The sequence below is a fragment of the Lissotriton vulgaris genome, chromosome 11 (assembly GCF_964263255.1).
Source record: "Lissotriton vulgaris chromosome 11, aLisVul1.2, whole genome shotgun sequence".
Classification (NCBI taxonomy): domain Eukaryota; kingdom Metazoa; phylum Chordata; class Amphibia; order Caudata; family Salamandridae; genus Lissotriton; species Lissotriton vulgaris.
Genome location: NC_141699.1, coordinates 490,095,664 through 490,116,893, shown reverse-complemented (window position 1 = coordinate 490,116,893; position 21,230 = coordinate 490,095,664). Strand labels below are relative to the sequence as shown.

Genomic DNA, 21,230 nt, shown 5'->3' with positions numbered 1-21,230 from the left:
TCATTCCTTGAGATGATTGCGTATTTCATTAGAAAACTTAATATGCACTTGTGAGCTCTCTGACTCCAAGAAATAAAGAGTTCAACAACATCATATTAGACTTTTTAGAACTGAAGATTCTATTCGTGGTCCATGTTCTTGTGTTTTGGTGAACTGCGACCTGCTAGTTCCTAGAACTGGACTCCCATGTTCATATGTTTTGCTGTTTGATAGAATTTATCACAGCTCACTTATCCTGCCTTGTTTTTTTGTATTCTTTACATTTAGAGTCTAGGTACTAGGAGTAGTTTGGGGAAGTAAATGTTATATCCAGTAATTGGTGTGCTCCCCACTCCGTTGTTGCACAGACTCTTGAGGGCTGATTACGATCTCGTCCGGAAAGCATTCCGACCGATTTGGTTCTGGAATGCATTCCAAACTACTTGGACCGGGGGAGTCCGACCGAGCAATTTTGATGCACCGGGATGCTTCCGGAGTCGATTCGGTTGGACTCCCCTTGACTTCAATGGGACCCTGTGTTCTGAAAGAGATCACAAGCTCCCATTGAAGAAAGGTGTGGCTGGCGAAAATCGGGCACCCTGTGGCGGGCACCATGCATGCCTGCCACACTGTGCATGGTTGGAAAAAGAGGGTCCCTTGGTTACCCCCACAGGCCCGATTCTGAAGGCCCCAGGTGAAGGGGAGCGAGCTAAGTGCTCCCTAAGACAGATTCCAACAGCTGGTTTGTTTCAGGCAGACGGAATCGGTCATCATTCGTAATCCCTTTCTCGTAAACCGAGTCCATAGAGCTATACGATTCGGATCCGAAAGACTCAACTTGTCTGAATACCTTTCAGAACCTATTCGGACAGCCCTAACAATTTTCCAAGCATTGTAGTCGGTCATTGGGAACTGTGTATGATTCGGCTGGAAACAAGGGTTCCGAATCGGATTCAGCAAACCCGAATCCGATTCTGAGCCCTTCCCAACGGCATCATAATTGAATCCTTGGTGTTTCAATGGACACTGCTGACTTCGGTATTTTGAAATTCTGCTAAAAAGCTTTACATCTGTACATACTGAATACAGAGTGATCACAATTAAAAAATAGCTAAACTTGGCAAGAACATTTTGTATATAATGACAGGCATATTGCGCAAAATCATCATGTGATGTTTTTTGTTCATTCATATTTTACAATAAATGTAGCAGCATGAACTAGCCAGTGAGCATTAACTTAGGAGATGAATCCTCACAAGATTACCAAAGATGTTCTCCTTTACAACACCAAACACTCAGAAGCCTCCTAAGGGAAGTCATTTGAGGGGGAGGGGTTTATGGTGGCAATTACCACTCCTAGGATATTGCAGCATTTATATCCTGCTTTGGACCCACAGCAATTTAACTAGTTTGCCTACTAATTATTTAAATAAACAAGTCTATGCGCATTTCTACTTTCAGCCATCTTTTTTTGTTATTGATATCAAATTATAGACATACTGTGGACTTGAGTTGTCAATAATTAGTTTTTTTACCCTTAACTGACTCCCATGGTGCAAGTTAAAATGTGTAGGATGTCCTTTTCCGTTTTCTTATGTGGATCAAAAAACACTCTAATGTCACTTCCACTGCTACTTCTAATTTTACTGAAATTGCACCAATGGTGTCTTTACTTGCTCATTCCGTCATAGATATTCCTCTCCTCCATGTTATGTTAGTGTTTTTCGTTTACTTTTTGTAAAAAAGGTGGTGTCCGTTTTAGTGGTTTTTCATTTTAGGGAAAAAGACAGGATGGCTCCTCGGGTGACTATTATTTTCAGAAACCATCATCAGTACCTTGAATGGATGTTGCGGCATAGTGTGTAAATGTCCAACGTATGAAATTGTGAATAATAATTTTGTGCACTCCTTCAACATTTTGGGAATAACTTTGTAAGGCATTTTCATTAAGTTGTTCCAATAGCTTGAGGTAGTAATCTGACTTTACCTGGCGCTTCTTGTCAAACGGCTTGATTTTTAATATACGACAGACAGTTGTGCAGATGGGTGTCCCTTTATGTTCGATCATCAAATATTTTTTTTTTGGGGGGGGGGGGACGATTTTATTCAATGAAATGTGAAAGGGGCGGAATAACTCTTACATAAAACAAAGCTATCAGAATTCAGTTTTTTTTTCTTTATTTGACGTAAACAAAGAGAGGAAGACAAATGCGGAGTCTAAATTGTGTGTTGTTTTCCACAACATTAACAGCCATGCTGTCACTCGCTTGTACTAACCTAAAGGAGTGCCGGGCATTATGTCCTGTAAACTGTATCCTTTTTAATCTTATGAATTATCCTCTTGCTGCTATTACTGTTTTTAAAATAGTGTTCATAATTTTTAACACATTGCCGACATTGTATATTTTAAACTCTGGCTATTTTTACATATGACTATTTTTATTATTGTTACTTCTTTATATGTATAATGTTTTAAAAATTGTCTGCTATGTTTTATGGGGTAGTTTCCGAAATAAACAGATTTGAATGAAATCTTGCATAACACAAAGCTATCAGAATTCAGTTTTCAGATCTTATTTGAGGTAAACAAAGACGAGAAGACACATGTGGAGTCTAAATTATTTGTTGTTTTCCTCATAAACAGCTATGCTAAACAAGACCTTTTGTCTACACTGACGATCACTGCTTTGCCTGCCAGATGGTTTACCATTATAAATGCGGCAAGTGAAAATGGAAGTAGAGGTGCCAAGTACCTCGAGTATCTCATTCCCATGCTTGAAATGGAAGACAGAGAAAAGTTTGAGTGATTATATGTCAGGTGGAATTATTATTTAAGATTATATTATCCTTCGCCTAACCTCCAATTCTCTGCACCAACCCAAACTCAAACCAGGCCTTTTAAAGATAATAAGGTATCATAAATCAGTTTGGTCTAAACCCTAATGGCTACCTCTTCACTGTGCACTACTTCAACAAGGAAGCCTCCACAAAACCTAAAGACCAATATCACTTCAATCCTAAAAACACACATGCTGATTGTTGATCATGATGCATTGGTCCAATTAAAGACTCTGCAACACAAAAGTTCTTGAACCAATAGTGTTCACTCTTACTGCCTTCTACTTGGAGACCCACAACATATCCTTTTTGGCTTCAGACCATAGAGTAGGGCTGATCCCACATTATTTGACATCAGGGAAGATCTAATCGGTGTCTGAGACGAAGGACAAGCTTCTACATTCATTCTATTGGATTGCTTAGCAGCATTTGATAAAATTGGTCGTAATGTGGTGATCGACCATATTGGATCCTCAGATTCAAAAAGATTAAAATATTGAATGGATGTATCCTAGTTATCCTCTTTCTGGAGTAGGACAACAATCTCCCTCAAATGACAGTCTCTTCAAGATGCATTGGATATTTTCAACTAGTAAAACATGACCAGGGAATAAGAAGGTTCACTCACCGAATTCACTGGCACAAAGGTGCTCGAGGATAGCATCCGATTTCAATTCATTGTCACACGGAGGGCACACAGCTGATCCTGGCAAAAAAGGAATAGAATTATACATCAGTAAAAGAAAGGACAAGGTCAATCTTTAAGTGCTAAGGATGAGAGATTTAGCTGGTACCTAGAACGCAGCTCTGAATATTGACTTGACCACTCACAAGCAGATTCTATCAATTTATAATTTTAGACCTGTATTGTCAAACTGCAAATTACATGTATGTAATGAGTGACGCACCCGACTCAACATGTTTAGAGTTAAGGTGAGTTTTACCTGATAAGAAAGAACATCTCTTAACAAACAATAACAGAGAATCTGTTGTGCATGCACTTATCAAAGGGATTGCCATAGTACTTGTGCATCAACACTGCAAGAAAGTCTTGCATTACATAGATCTTATCTTTACACTAGTCGAGATTCGATTGACATAATGTTTCAGAAGGCATAAATAGTATTAATACTGATGTGGTTGAAGCAACAGAAAACTTTAATATAGCCTTATAGCCTGCCGTAGCAGGCTATACTGGCTATTAAAGGCCCATTCCAGCGTTTAACAAGGGAGCTGGACTTTAATAGCCAGTACAGCCCTGCTACGAAGGGCATTAAGGCTATTAGAACATTCTGCCACTAGAGGGCAGAATGTTCTAATAATTAAAACAAAGGCCTCTCGGAGCCCAAGGAGGTTTAAATCCCCTCTTGCTCAGAGAGGCCTTTGTGAAAACAACAGTTGAATGTTGCTTTGCGAGCCTTTACCTGCCTGTAGAAGCACGGAGCACTCCATTATCTTCAACCGAGTGCTCCACATTCCAATGTTCTAATAGTGATTACATAGCTTTCCCCACAAGTCTAATTCTAGGAGAGTATATAACATAGCATTATAGCCCACTGATGAGGGCTTTACCCACATTAAAGGATCTCTGCCTGAGTTATAGACCAGAGAATTTAGACCCGTAGCCTGTAGGTATGAGGCGGATCCTGCAGGAGGGAATATTGTATGAAAAAAGAAAAAATTCAGGCATGCCGCTCATAGGCATGTTTTGATGATCAGCAAATGTAATTCTAACCACTTGTTTACTAAGTAGGCAAAGATGGAAGATGTGATGTGAGACTGAAAGGGTAGAACATTTGTTTGAGATAGCAGTAACCTCAAGCTAACTTTCACAGGTGTTTTGCCTGCAGTCATGACCTGCCACAATCTATTTGAAGCATAAGATTGTTATGTTCACCGACATTTACCAACCAATGCAGAATGGGTGGAACCACCAGCGGACTCTGGTAGAGTCCGTTACAATTCTTACCAATTATCCCAAGAAAGGGCACCTGTGAGTATGAGGAGGTGCATCACAATTTCACTTGATAGCATCATTGCTTTCAGGTGTGAGAACCTCATTTACTTCATGATGACTCAGCTTTAAGGCACTGTGAGTCCTTCATATTTTCCAGACAATCACAGTGTTACCACACGGACTGCATAGGGGCCACACTCACTCCCGGGAGGAGGGGGCGGGACGCCACAAAACAGCCACGGCCCGTGGAGGGAGTTGCGGTGGGACAGAGAGGCGGGGCGGGGGAGGGGCAGGGTGGAGGGTGCTAAAAACCGGCATATGGATAATTGGAGGTAAGCAAACAATGTAATTAATAAAACAAATTCCGTAGCGTGCCCTGCATCGCAAAATGCGATGCAGTGCTCGCTACGAAATTCGTTTTAATAATTAAATTGTTTACTTACCTCTATCCATATGCCGGTTTTTAGTTCCTGGCTTTCAGGTGAGTGGAGACGTGACACACAGTGCAGTGAAATATTGTCCATTTCAATAAAATATATTTTGACACCTATGTTTCTCTGTGATTTCGGCTCACAGAGAAGAAGAATGTTCACCTTGTGTCCTTTGTGCTCCTTAAGCCATTCAATTTCTTAGTAAAATGACTGCACACATACACAAAGAGCACGAGGCTCAGGCAATCCTTAAATATATGACATGGAAATGATCGGTCGTGCAAAGCAAACTCAGCCTTGATTACTGTCTGATAGTATTTGCACTACCAAAGATTTGCCCTAGTCTTTTCTGCTTGTAGCCACCCATGGTCTCAATAGAAGGCCAGAGACTCATTTAGTTAGATTTTGATATTCCTCCTTCAACTTGAAATCTTGCAAAACATGACCCATCAATTGTTTATTTTCTTTTTGAAGTGAATTAGGATATTGTTCTTGATATGCCAATATAACAGGTCTATTTGAAGTTTGAATAATATTAGTTTTAACTCATTTCAACTCTTGGACAGAACAGAATGTTTGCAGTGTACAGCACTGGCAATATTTAATACAAAGGAAGGTAAAACAAATATTCTGTTTTTAAGAACACAAGGTCGCTATACTACAATATCTATTTAATCCCTCAAAAATACTTTAGCAGTTCGAATTATATATAATACAATTAAATAGATATGAATCCATTCTATATTTTTTCGGAAGAGAAAACTTTGGTCTGCCTGGTTCATTAGTATACAATTCTGAGGAACCCTTAAGCAGAGGATCGGCAGAATGAAACCATTGCTTAATTTGTGCTGGTGGCGGGTACTGATACTCATTTTAGGGATGAAAACATATTTTGAATCAATGCACTTTGAACCAGAGCAAGCAAGAGGAAAGGGTGAAAAGAAGAAAGGAGTAGGAAGAGAATGGTTGGAAAAAGCGAGATAAGGGGGTAGGAGTATGCAAATGAACCTGCAAGAGTGAGATAATGAGACAGGAAGTGTACTTTAATGGAAGGAAAAGGCATGAGGTGGAAAAAAGGCATGAGCTGGATTCAGAACTTAGGCAACGTCAGCATTCAGCAGCAACATGAAAGGCTCCTAAGAAAAGATCTGAGCCCATGCACTGATTTTTTTCTGTATAAATTAAACTCTAAGGGACATATTCACAACCTCTGATTTATCTCCACCTTAACGCATCAAAAGTGGAGATAGAACTAACACCCCATTCACAAGCTGGTGCAAACAGCAGACATCGTCAGTATTCCAGCGACAACTGCCCCAAAACCTAACACCACGGCGGACACCACCAACTAACCCTAATGAGATGCAGAGTAGGCGTCCCTGTGCAGAAACACATGAAAAAACAACAACACCACTTTCATAATGAACTGACAGATCCGCGAAGCAAACCAAAAACAGGCGATAAGCCGCAGGTACTTAACACCTGCCTCATGCAGGTGTAAAGACGGACGACTACCTGCAGTAGGCAACGGAGCCCCACACACAGCCATACCTGAAGAACAAATGACGCCATGGGGCTACTCATCATGCAGCTCAGAGCCCCGATAGGGCCACAACACCACCGTCACCCCCCCCAGGACCGCCACCACCCCCAGGACCTGGACCTGTCCCCCAGACCACCACAGAAACAGCGCAGATTAAGACAGCGGACCTACTGAAAACGCACCACTCTCACAGACCTAACGCCTGAGGAAGTCATTGCCCACTACAGGCTCAAAAGAACAACTATTCACCGCATCATGACCCACATCGCCCACAAGATGACGGTCCAAACACAGCGAAGAACCAACATCCTTCCGCAGACAAAGCTGCTTGCTGTGCTGCACCTGTTGGCCTCTGGTACCTTCCAATCAACAACTGCCAGAGTCAGAGGGGTCTCACAACCAACCCTGTCAAAGTTCATCACACCCGTCCTAGATGCCATCCTCAGCTTCATACCCCAGTACCTTCACTTCCCCAACACTGCACAGGAACAGCTGGAGACAAAGCAAGGATTCTACGCCATAGCCGGATTCCCGGCTGTGTTGGGGGCAATCAATTGCACATATGTCCCACTTGTGCCCCCTGCGGATACTGAACACCACTACCGCAACAGAAAGCACATGCATTCCATTAATGTGCAGGCAATAGTGGACAACCGGGGACTCGTCACCAATGTCGTTCCCAACTACCCAGGCAGTGTGCATGAGTTCTTTATCTTCTGACAGTCCATCATCAACCAGCACTTCCAGGATGGCACATATGGAATGGGACTGCTCGTTAGTAAGTACCAAATCAACACACCACACATCCCAAAGCCTCCAACGCACAAAGCACAACTATGGGGATGCACACATGACTAAACCACATTCAACATGTCAAACCACATGACGACATCACTCCATAGTCATCCTGGGCTACCCCTGCACCCAATACAGACATTTCATGGCACCACTGCCACATACCAGCTGAACGTGTGTAGATGCGGAATGCAGCCATGACACATTTGAGGCACTGCTCTGCCCACATGACCATACCCCAGTTTCCCGCACGTCAGCGTCCCGTGGCGGTGGGCCCGTGTCGGCCGCTGTGCATCTGGGGCCACTAGCCCTGGGCAACTCGAGTCATCCCCCTTGTAGTTCTGGCATTCCATTTCTGAGTGCCTGATGACTGTGGTTGTAGTTGCCAGCATCAGCTACTCCCTGAGGGCTGGCTTACACTCACCCCACACACAGCTAGCACAGGTGCCACTGGATTGGTGGACCTGCCATCACATCCTGCTGAACCAAGTATTGACTCTTTTCTCCCTGCACTGTCACAGGTGATCAAGGATATGCACTCTGCCCTTGGATGATGACACCCCTCCGGGACCCGGCTACAGCCACCCAGAAGCAGTACAATGCGGCCCACATACGCACCAGGTGCATTGTTGAATGCACATTTGGCATGTTGAAGTCACGTTTCAGGTACCTGAACGGCACAGGTGGGAAGGTCCTGTACAGCCCGGACATCGTGTGCAAGCTGATTGTTGCATGTTGTGTGCTGCACAACATCTGTGTTCACACCAGGGCCCCATGGATCCCAGTTTCAGAGGTACCGGCTGATGATGGTGGTGATGGGGCAGGTGGCCCACATTCCACTGCAGCGGCGCCAGGAATGGCCCGTAGGAATACCATCATTGACACTTCTCATGAGCACGTCACATTGTGACTGTCCATGGCAATCATCAGACAGTATAAGATGTCCAACTGCACCGCATTTGTGAATAAAACGTATTTGCAGGTTACGGGTTGTACTTGTACATTGTCATGTTACATTTCCCCGTGATTTCTGATGTGATTTGCCAGGTTGTGCACATTTGCGGAACCCATTGGGTCCTGTGTTCAAATGTGGAGGGCTTGCTGTTTGTACCGGGATGTTGTCAATGTGGAGGTGCACTCCTGCTTATGTGTGTACGCTTCACAGTGGGTGTGTAGCTCCTGCGGCTCTGATGTGCCTGCCACTGGTGTCTTTCATGCGGTGTGCCTGTCGATTCCGTTCTTCTACGGTGCGTGGATGTTGTGGTGTACATGTTGTCCTCTGCCATTGGCCAGGTTGCATCCGTGGTACTCCGCTGTTGATGAATTTTGTTCTATGGCATTTTCTGTATGCTGTTCTTGTGCTTTTACCTGCCTTGCGTGTGAGTATTGCTGCCCTCGCGCTGGTTGTCATTTTTTTCTTGTCGCGCTTTTGCCCATCGCAGGTTTTTTCGCATTGGGGTTTGTGTTTTTATCTCCGTCGAGGTGATTGTGTCGCGGGCATTGGCCGTGGTTTTGGCAAACTATTGCATGCTATTGCCATGTTGCGAATTCCAGGTTGTCACCGAGTTGTTTTCCCACAATAGGCTGCAATGTTGAAAGTTGCTTTACGCTACTCTTGCGGTATTTATCACACGTTCTTGTGAGTATACCCCTCAGAGTCTTGTTGCGAGTGGCCTCTTTAATTCTAATGGGGCCAGTAACAGCAGTTTCATCTAGAGATTTCAGTTGCTATGAGCAGCAAAATCTCTGGGTGGAAGTCTGGCACAAAATGAGGAATTACCAGGAATATCCGAATTGGAATTACTGATTCCTTGGTGATTCTCCATTTTTTAGTAGACCATCCGTATCCAACTCGTAATGGGCCGGAGTTTCCTCACCCCCAGTGTTATGAGTATCCCAAGTAGCAGTAACCCCTGGGGTGGGGAAACTCCAGGCAATTTTCTAGGCCACTCATAATAGGGGACTGATTGGAACCATGGGTAGTTGAAGGAGGGGCTACTGGCTGATGCAGTGTTAGGAACAGTGAGATTCGCTTGAAATGATTGTGACTAGGTGCCTGTATCATATTTCCTTGGATCATAAGAGGGTATGATAGCAGCACTTTAGCATATTTTTCTGATCAAGCCGAGTACTGGAGGTGAGAAGTTTTATAACATTTCAACCTCATGTCAGTTCTGCATAAAAAAGCAATACTTCCTAGTGCAATCCATGATGTGACAATAAACACAACACAGCTGTTGCTTTAAAAGCCAGGCAGTGCTAGGTTAGTGGTTCCCTGGTGTACGCTATAAACCAGAATGTTGGCTTATGGTGCACATCAGTCACTTGGGTTTATCAATTAAGTGACGTGTTAAATGATTCTTTTAAGGGAGGTGCATTGCAAAGTAGGTAAGGCGACGAGGCAATGTTGCTTCTTAAAGGAAGTCTAAATATTTAACGAGGATGGTTAACATTGGTCATGCAATACTTGTCTATCAGATCAGAAAATGTGAAACCGTGCAAAGCTATTTTACACTGTTTGCACAAGGGTTTCTGCACCTGTATGGGCTTCGGTTTAACAGGAGGGTGCAAGGTTGCCACATTAAATCCAAAGGCTACCAGTACATTTTTGAGATGTTTCTAAGTTGCATGGGGCCCATCATAAAAGCACACATTATCATCGACTAAGGATGGCGACCCCCTTAAAATGCTGCATATTGTTGCTGCCCTGAGAATTTCCCCAGGTCACAAATCACAGGAGATGGAATAATTGTAGCTCTAGTTTGTCACATGATAAGGCAAAGACGCAAAAAACACCTCTAGGATTGGTGCCACTTACAATCCTTGCGGTATTTTATATGTTACAATTGATCAATAGGGGGGATTAGGGATTTGAATGTCTGTTTCATTCCCCAGGGTAAGTAGGTAATTTATCAAAAAGGAGAAACAGACACTTGTAACACATCAGACCAATGGTAAGGAAAGTTTTTAGAGTAACCTCAAAAACCCTATGCCGATGTGGTTTGTGCGGTATATCTGGTTCTTCCGCCCCGCATATGGGTTGTTGGCAGTTATCATTGGTTACTCCAAAATAGTGATGTTGCCAGCCTCAGCCAGAGGCACCTCTGGTCTATAGTGCAGTGTCCAGAGAAGTGAAAAAAGTGTGTCAAAATTAAATTCTCAAAAAAAGGAAAAAAGGTTTAAAAACTGGAAAATCACCCTGAGTGATTTTTATTATTGGTGTGATTACCAGGATGGTTAAAATAATTCCGGTACTACTAGATTGATCGAGTTACTGGATCAAAGTAGTTTAAACATTTTACACAAACGTCGACATGTTTCAGCTCTGTCGGCCCTAGGGGTCTATAGAGCTTTCGTCAGGACTAACACATAAACAAACAATGAACTTCTTACTCACACCATTTGTGTTGTTTTTTAGTAGTAACCTGTATAAATTCCAGGGATAAAGACTCCTCCAGTTTCTGAAATAGAATAGGGAGAGTACATAGAGAAATACACACTTGTTTGAAACATCCTGATTCAGGTTTGCGCATTCAGTTGAATAAAATTATTATTCATTGAATCCAGAGACTTTTCTCAATGGAAGGAGGGGTAACAGGGTTGAGTTTATTTACACTAGTGACATAGTTGTAAAGCTGGGGATTTGACGCGCTGGCACATGAAAGCGCTGATTTTCAATTATGTTAGCAAACATTAAGATTTGGAAAAACAAATCACTATCTTTTACGCGCTAGCGTATAGAGGGGCGCAAGGGTAGGTATTGGTTTCCCTATTGAGCGGGGGACTGATCGTAAACGCAGCGCGTTGTCCTACCTTGTAACCGGAAGGCACTCGCTTGCATCGGGGGAACCCACTGGGCACAGAGCTGTATTTGAAATATGTCGCATTAGTAGATGTTACTCGAAGTCACCTTACCGGGATTCAGTAGTTTTTACAGCCTCGCTCCGCCATTACCCGCGTGTGGAAGCAACCTCGTCTGGGTAATGGCGGAGCGAGGCTGTAAAAACTACTGAATCCCGGTAAGGTGACTTCGAGTAACATCTACTAATGCGACATATTGTAAATACAGCTCTGTGCCCAGTGGGTTCCCCCGATGCAAGCGAGTGCCTTCCGGTTACAAGGTAGGACAACGCGCTGCGTTTACGATCAGTCCCCCGCTCAATAGGGAAACCAATACCTACCCTTGCGCCCCTCTATACGCTAGCGCGTAAAAGATAGTGATTTGTTTTTCCAAATCTTAATGTTTGCTAACATAATTGAAAATCAGCGCTTTCATGTGCCAGCGCGTCAAATCCCCAGCTTTACAACTATGTCACTAGTGTAAATAAACTCAACCCTGTTACCCCTTCTTCCATTGAGAAAAGTCTCTGGATTCAATGAATAATAATTTTATTCAACTGAATGCGCAAACCTGAATCAGGATGTTTCAAACAAGTGTGTATTTCTCTATGTACTCTCCCTATTCTATTTCAGAAACTGGAGGAGTCTTTATCCCTGGAATTTATACAGGTTACTACTAAAAAACAACACAAATGGTGTGAGTAAGAAGTTCATTGTTTGTTTATGTGTTAGTCCTGACGAAAGCTCTATAGACCCCTAGGGCCGACAGAGCTGAAACATGTCGACGTTTGTGTAAAATGTTTAAACTACTTTGATCCAGTAACTCGATCAATCTAGTAGTACCGGAATTATTTTAACCATCCTGGTAATCACACCAATAATAAAAATCACTCAGGGTGATTTTCCAGTTTTTAAACCTTTTTTCCTTTTTTTGAGAATTTAATTTTGACACACTTTTTTCACTTCTCTGGACACTGCACTATAGACCAGAGGTGCCTCGGGCTGAGGCTGGCAACATCACTATTTTGGAGTAACCAATGATAACTGCCAACAACCCATATGCGGGGCAGAAGAACCAGATATACCGCACAAACCACATCGGCATAGGGTTTTTGAGGTTACTCTAAAAACTTTCCTTACCATTGGTCTGATGTGTTACAAGTGTCTGTTTCTCCTTTTTGATAAATTACCTACTTACCCTGGGGAATGAAACAGACATTCAAATCCCTAATCCCCCCTATTGATCAATTGTTACTTAAGCTGCGTGCAGCAGCGGGATTCTAATATATATATACATCCGTATACATATATACCCCCCAGAAACTTAAAATGGAGGGTAACCTGGGTTTGAGTTTCGATGCCAACGACATAGAAGAAATCCTGGCAGGTCAGTCACTCCTACAAAACACCGAACTCACGGAAGCATTAGCACAGGCAGATGACTGGGACAAGTTGACGGAGAAGAAAAGGGAACAGATCAGAACATCTATACACGGTATAATTATGACAGAATACTTGAGAGTCAAAGCAGCACCAAGAGGTCTCTGGGTCAATAATGCCCCAAGGATTTTTTTGAGCGACTTAGTTTTCCGACGAGATTGGTCCTCAATATCGTGGAAATGCACCCTCGATTATCTAGTTCTTATTGTCAAAACCGCGAAAAGATTATCAGATAGGCTCTTAAAAGACATAGAAGATTGTGAGAAAGAATTAAAGAAAGGCATCAATCCCGCAGTCTACAAACAGAGGTTGGATGAAATTAATAAAGAAATGGAGGAAACTCGGGAATTTCTCACACAGAGTAAATTGAACAAACTTGGCAAAGATTTAAAAAAATTCAGCCAAGAGAAGATGCACCCATATACTGCCGAGGAGTACTCCCCACAGGACACAGGATCAGACAATGAATCAAATAACTCCTCAAACAACTCATTAAGCAGTACGGATGAATATTTCCCCAGGAGAGGCAGGAACAACTACAGACAAAATCGCCCAAGGAGAGGAAACAGATGGCAGAGACCATTCTTTCATGGCTATAATATGCCATACTACCAGCCATTCGTCCCCCCATATGGAGGATGGATGGATCCATTCAATCCTGGTATGCAACAAATGCCACCAATGGGAGACCAACAGATGGGGCAGAATATGCACACTACCCAAAAAGAACCTCATTTTTTATCGAGAGGCCAAAACCAACCAAGAGGAAAGAAAAAATCACTCAGATGGCAAGACCAACAGAGGAATGTGCAGACACGCAGTATGGCAGCATCCCACCCCTCCACCAGCAAAACCAATCTCTCGTAGTCAACCTCTCAGGTTTTGAATTACCTAATGAACAGATGGAAATCCTCAACAAAGGATTAGGATTTGTGCCTACCCCCCGACTTGACACATTCAAATTGAAGAGCGAACTAGCAGAATTCTGTAGGACACTAAAGCTGAAGGCCTTCTTTTCCAATCAAAATACCAATATTGGGATGATTGAACAGGGTGATACCACTTTGAGGAAGAAATCCACCTTCAACCCTCCAACTTCAACTGTACACCCAGAATTACAGACCTTCGAACAGGCACTTCTAAATGGAGTGGACAAAATGAAAAATAAAAAAGCCTACCAAAATCTGAGTAAAAAAGAACGCTTAGCCCTTGAGGCTTTAAAAACTAATGATGAAATAGTGATCAAGCCAGCGGATAAGGGGGGAGGAACAGTCATCTTGAGTAAAGATGGATACAACTTACAATGTCTAGCCCTTCTATCTGATACGAGGTTCTATCAAAAGATTGATTCAGACCCAACTGAAAGACTCAGGAATACCATTTCGATCATGGTAAATGAAGCAGAGACCAAAGGCTGGATTACATCTAGGGAGGCAGACTACCTGATGACAAAAGAGCCCGTCACTCCCTATTTCTATTCTCTGCCTAAAACGCATAAGTACAGAACCCCACCACCAGGCCGTCCGATAGTTTCGGGCATCGGATCAATACTAGAACCGCTTTCCAAATTTGCGGATGAATTTCTCAAACCGCTTGTCCAACAAACACCAGCATACTTAAAGGATACGCGTGACCTTCTAGCACAAATTGAGAAAATGCCCTTTAACTCAAATACGATGCTCCTTGTGGGCCTAGATGTTGAAGCTCTATTCACGAGTCTCCCCCAAGATGACACCATACAAGTCCTGGAGGATGTATTATTCACGAGAGAATGGCAATTTAAAACACCGAGACATTTCATCCTCGAGTGCTGTAAACTAGCACTGAAAGAGAACTTCTTTGCCTATGGTGAGGACTTGTACCTCCAAATCCATGGAACCTCCATGGGGAGCGCCTTCGCTCCCTCGGTGGCAGGGCTCTACGTTAGCCACTTTGAGGAACTACACATAACAAGTAATACCAACATGTTCTCTTCCAGTATATTATACTGGAAGAGATACATTGATGATATCATAATGATTTGGGACAAAAAGCAGGACCTACAGACTTTTATGAACTGGCTCAACAATCTTGACCCATGGTTAAAGTTTACACACACAGCCACAAGTAACAACCTTGACTTCCTGGATATAACCATATTTGCAAAAGACAATGTGTTGCATACAAAGACCTTCAGAAAACCAACGGCCAAAAACAGTATTCTATCTTATAAAAGTTTCCATCCAAAACCATTGAGGGATAATCTTCCCTACAGCCAGTTCCTGCGCCTAAAGAGAAACTGCAGTAACAACGCAGACTACAGAATGCAAGCTAAAGAACTAAGCGATAGACTGAGGCAGAGAGATTACACAGAGAAAACAATTAGACTCTGTAAGAAAAGAGCAAGTAATCAACCGAGAGAGTGTCTTTTACAAACATTCCAAAAAGAATTAACACCAGATTTGACTACCTGTGTTACAACATTCAGCCAGGCTTCTTATGAAGTAAAGAAACTGATTAATAAGAACTGGCACATCCTCCACACAGGATCTTTCAATTGGCCTAGACCAAGGTTCGCTAATCGAAGATCGAAAAACATCAAAGATGTCTTAGTACATACCCGACCGATAAGAAAAACAAAAACGGTCCCAACCAGAGATATAACCATGTCACCTGTAACTGGACACTATCCGTGTGGGTCATGCGTAGCATGTAAAACAACAACAGCTTCCAAAACATTACAACTTTCTGACACACTCCTCTGGCAGCAGCGTCAACACACGAACTGCAATTCGACACACGTCATTTATATGGTAAGCTGTCCCTGTGACAAGCGTTATATCGGAATGACATGTCGCAAAGTAAAAACAAGAATTGGTGAACATCGGAGCAATATTAGATTAAAAAAGAATACCACCAAATTGTGCTCCCATTTCGTGCAAGCAGGTCACTCCTGTGATGACATCCATTGGACAGTAATTGAAATGCTCAACGAAAAATCTCAGAGATGTGAAAGAATATTATTTGAGAAGGAACAGAGGTGGGTGGAACGCCTTAAAACCTACGAAAACGGCCTCAATGATTGTATTCCGTGGCACCAGTTTGCCAAATGATGTCTATAAGCACACTGACTCACAAAAAACTGCAAAAACAAACTTTACCGACTACTTCCATAATATATCATTGAGTGGACATTAATGACTCATGTCAACAACTCCATGCACTAATAAAGTTTGCTCCCAAACATAAAAAACAAGAAACTCCACTTGAAATACCCAGAATACGCTGCTCTGAGCGCCTGCCCCTTTAAAAATGAATACTGAGCCTGAGCTTCCCATTTCCGGGGGCAGAGTCAGCACCAGACGAGGTTGCTTCCACACGCGGGTAATGGCGGAGCGAGGCTGTAAAAACTACTGAATCCCGGTAAGGTGACTTCGAGTAACATCTACTAATGCGACATATTTCAAATACAGCTCTGTGCCCAGTGGGTTCCCCCGATGCAAGCGAGTGCCTTCCGGTTACAAGGTAGGACAACGCGCTGCGTTTACGATCAGTCCCCCGCTCAATAGGGAAACCAATACCTACCCTTGCGCCCCTCTATACACTAGCGCGTAAAAGATAGTGATTTGTTTTTCCAAATCTTAATGTTTGCTAACATAATTGAAAATCAGCGCTTTCATGTGCCAGCGCGTCAAATCCCCAGCTTTACAACTATGTCACTAGTGTAAATAAACTCAACCCTGTTACCCCTCCTTCCATTGAGAAAAGTCTCTGGATTCAATGAATAATAATTTTATTCAACTGAATGCGCAAACCTGAATCAGGATGTTTCAAACAAGTGTGTATTTCTCTATGTACTCTCCCTATTCTATTTCAGAAACTGGAGGAGTCTTTATCCCTGGAATTTATACAGGTTACTACTAAAAAACAACACAAATGGTGTGAGTAAGAAGTTCATTGTTTGTTTATGTGTTAGTCCTGACGAAAGCTCTATAGACCCCTAGGGCCGACAGAGCTGAAACATGTCGACGTTTGTGTAAAATGTTTAAACTACTTTCATCCAGTAACTCGATCAATCTAGTAGTACCGGAATTATTTTAACCATCCTGGTAATCACACCAATAATAAAAATCACTCAGGGTGATTTTCCAGTTTTTAAACCTTTTTTCCTTTTTTTGAGAATTTAATTTTGACACACTTTTTTCACTTCTCTGGACACTGCACTATAGACCAGAGGTGCCTCGGGCTGAGGCTGGCAACATCACTATTTTGGAGTAACCAATGATAACTGCCAACAACCCATATGCGGGGCGGAAGAACCAGATATACCGCACAAACCACATCGGCATAGGGTTTTTGAGGTTACTCTAAAAACTTTCCTTACCATTGGTCTGATGTGTTACAAGTGTCTGTTTCTCCTTTTTGATAAATTACGTATTTTATATGTTGTCATCTAATTTATGTAACACTTTTATATTGAGCTCAAGCACTGGAATTGTTGGGGTGCTTTACATTATTTCAAAGAAGAAAAAGTACCGCATTTTTAAATGAGAAACAAAATAAAAGGACTCAGAAAAAGTCATATGTTTATGTGAAGTGGGTGAAACAGGTCTGCGAAGTATAAGGCAGCCAATGGGCTTGCTTTAAAAAAAGAGTCAAGAAAATAGCCGTTTGTCTTTGACAGACAGCTAAAACGAAAGTTTAGTTACCACATCCACTGTAAACGAGCTCCAGAATGAAGTGGCTGGATCGAATAATGACTGAGCTGCATATAGGCTGTTTTGAATCTTGGACATACCAGAAGAGGCACGTTCTTGTTTCTAATTTCTCTTGTCCATAAAATAGATTGAGGAGGTTGGGGAGATGTGGTCCAGGGAGTACCAGAAAAATAACACACCACCAGTTAGAACCATATCCCTTATGTCACTGATTCAGCAAATGAAGTGGCGAGTGCAGCACTCATTCGGTTGCTTTCCTAACTCGATTCTAAATACAATCTGGCCAAATGGCTCCTTTTACACCTCAGTTCTAAATGAAAGTGGTCATCCTTCCTTCCATGTCACAAACTCACCCACCCAGCTACCCTCCCCGTTCTCACCATTCACGTCTCCATCTTGCTTTTAATGATGGCAATAGGTGACTGGATGGCCACGAATTGTCTGAAACTCAATTCAGAAAAAACTGAAGTGGTCATCTTCGGTCACCTCTCCCTGGGCTGGTCACCTGTCTGGTGGCCACCATCTTTCGGTCCCCCGCCGAGTCCAGCTAGCAAAGTGAGAAATCTAGGCGTCATCTTCGATGCTGGCCTCAATTTTATGGCACATGCGAATAAAACTGAGGCTTCAGCTCATATGAAATTGAGAATGATTAGGAAAATACTACCTTTCCTACCGAACACGGCCGGGAAAACACTGGTCAGCTCACTAGTCCTGTCCTCCTTGGACTATTGTAATGCTCTATTCTTAAATGCCCAAGTCCGAGTGACAAATAAGATGCAGTCAATCCAAAATGCAGCCGCACGAATGCTGGCTGGGATCCCCAAGTTCGCACCAGTTACAAACATCATTAGGGATCTCCATTGGCTCCCAATACGCAGCCGTATCAAATTCAAATCGCTGTGTATTGTTTACAAGTCACTCAATAATCAAGGTCCCCACTTTCTCTAACAGAATCTTCTCCATCATGTCCCAACCCGATCTCTTCGTTCCTCTATTCAGAACTTCTTGGCTGTGCCTTGCACTAGAACAGTCACCTGGGGCGACAGGCGTTTCCTGGTTGCCGCCCCTAGACTCTGGAACACCCTTCCTGCACATATCCGAGCAAGTCCCTCCCTGTTCACATTCCGCAAACAGCTAAAGACGTGGTTATTTGACCATTAGCCTTGTATATCTTCTTTACCCCAGTTGCTGATCCATCCCTTAACTAGCGCCTTGTATATCTTCTTTACCCCAGTTGCTGATCCATCCCTTAACTAGCGCCGAGACGCCCACGGGTATTCGCCGCGCTCTACAAATGTCAATAAATAAATAAATAAATAAATAAATCCTTCCCTCATCCATCTCTCCCTCAGCTTTCTTTCGATACATCACTTCTTTCCATCTTTGATTTTGCGCATTCTTTTTTCACGTTACCCCACTCAACTGCTCTACCATGCTATTCTCTTGCAGTGGATTCTAAGATCTTTGGTTTAGAGACCTGCACAATCAAAGTCATTCAAAGGATAATAAACAAGTTTCATGCTGCATGCACCCCGAGCAGCACCAACACCTGATTAAGCTGCTAAAGTAGGGGGGGGGGTTCTAACTCCCCTGTATATGGTAGTAGGTCAAAGTGTATGGCTTTGCACTTCAGATTGCCCGATTTGAAGTATATTTTAGCCAATGCGTATTGACAAGTGTGGGAGTAACATGATCGTGTGGTCAAATGTTATGCTATTTGTCATTTGTATAGTATACTGCTAACATGGGTGGTCTTCAGCATTCTTTCCTTGTCCAATAGGTTGCAAACCACTGCATGCATCCCTTATCTGAATGAATTGGCAGGAGCCTGCATGTCTTGTCTGGTCAGGTGGGCTGGAGTACACATGAGTGTTTTGAAGAGTATGTGGTTGAATAATGGGCTGGATAGTAGAATTGTAATGTTAAGGGTGAGACTCTAAGCAATGATCAAAGCAGTATGGATCGATGTGGTTAATGTGTGGGCTGGTGTCGAGGGGAGGGTAATGAATTGCTTCACATGGATTAATGCCTACTGCAGTTTCAATCAGATTTTATAACTTTGAGCCCTAAATCAATTGTTTTCATAATTACTGGGTGCATCCCCCCAGCACATGCAATGTGAACCTGAATATTGACACTGCACTCATCCTTAGCAGCGGGCTGGATAGTCAGATATTAAATACAATTGTACTTGCTTCTACATCAGTGTTATAACATTATTTAATAGAATATCAATTGGACACTAGGGGGTCAGTGGTATACTTTATTGACGTCAGACAGAGAGAATGGGTCAGAGAGCCATTCACAACAGTAGCTGGTCAGAAATTAATGGATTCTGGGGCAAGTATTACACGTTACAGGGGCAAAGAAATATGAGCAATTATACTGGGCAAGGGTACAATGGTACCGTTATTACTGTGGCAAGGCGGTACACACACTGATGGAGGAAGATAAGGAGTTTAGGAATAAATACACTTCCAAGTTACACACCCGTCACACACTCAGCACCCATATAATGAACAATGTCACTGGAGTGAGAGATCCAACACACATACGGCGTGACCATGGATAATCACACATTAAGTGCAGATTCCACTGCTGATACACTGCTGATACACACAGAGTAGCACATAGAAGCTCAACTACAAGAAGTCCCCCCAACCCTCCCACCTGTTGACAATGCTCTGGTAACCAAGGTAGTCCTTTAACCAACAGGGGGGCCCATTAGAATTTCGGGTGATCCTCCTGACATTCTGTCCCGCCCACATGCAAATTTCCCCCTGCCATATTACTATGGCAGGGGACCCCGGCGGACGGAAAGATCATCCGCTGGTTTTCCGCCTGGTGGATGAGTCGACCGGGCGCAAAAGCTATTAATATGGTGGCGTGTCTGTTAGACACTGCCATCCATATCAAGATGCATGCCGGAATTTGCCTTTCTGCGGCGGCAAACCGAAAGGCATGCGGTCTTTAACATTGGGGGCCTGTAAAGGGCCCTCAGGGATTCTGGGGGGTAGGGGGTGCGCATGGTGCACTATGGTACCCCCCTGCATTTGCATGTACAATATGGCAGGCACCGGACGGTGCCTATCAAGTTGTGCATTCAAATGCATAACTTGCTTTTTTGGCATTGCACCGCCCGCCGCAATGTTAAAAATGTGGGATGCGCCCGCCAGTGTGGTGGACGCATCCTAATTGTATGTGCGAGACCGCTGCATGAATAGCGGGCGGTCCGATTTCCCGGGGCTATGGCGGGCGGACTTTGTCCGCCCACCATACTAATGAGTCCCAGGGTGTCTAAATTAAAGATGACTATTATGTGGGGGACTCTCGATCCATTGGGACGAGTATTACAAAGTGCGATCCTGAGGCTGATGATAAGTAAAAAGTGGCTCTAAAAACCGGATAAGGCTTAAGGGTTAGGAAATTAAGGAGGCCCACACCATAATCCTAAATCGAGGATCAGATTGCAGCCATAAACAGCCAATTGATCAATGGACTAAGTTTTAAAATATCCTGAAATCAAGGACAACAAGGGAGAGATGAGAGGAAACCCCTGATCCATTGGTGAATTAAATCCAAAGGAAATGAATTACCATACAAGATTGATACCTACACAATTGATAAGATAAACTGAAAAGTGAACAATACTCTATTTAATCCAAAGTCTGTCCTGAAGAAGGTGGTGTCAACCAGTTTAAGTTCACTGA

General features: G+C 43.0%; 1 protein-coding gene across 1 annotated transcript in view; it reads right to left on the bottom strand.

Moving 5' to 3' along the window:
- Window positions 1-21,230, bottom strand: part of SFRP1 (secreted frizzled related protein 1) — a 187,906-nt gene that overhangs the window by 122,277 nt on the left and 44,399 nt on the right. Inside the window, exon 2 of the mRNA XM_086943562.1 lies at window positions 3,446-3,523. Within this exon, the coding sequence (XP_086799688.1) occupies window positions 3,446-3,523 (78 nt within the window). The remainder of the gene's footprint in view (window positions 1-3,445; window positions 3,524-21,230) is intronic.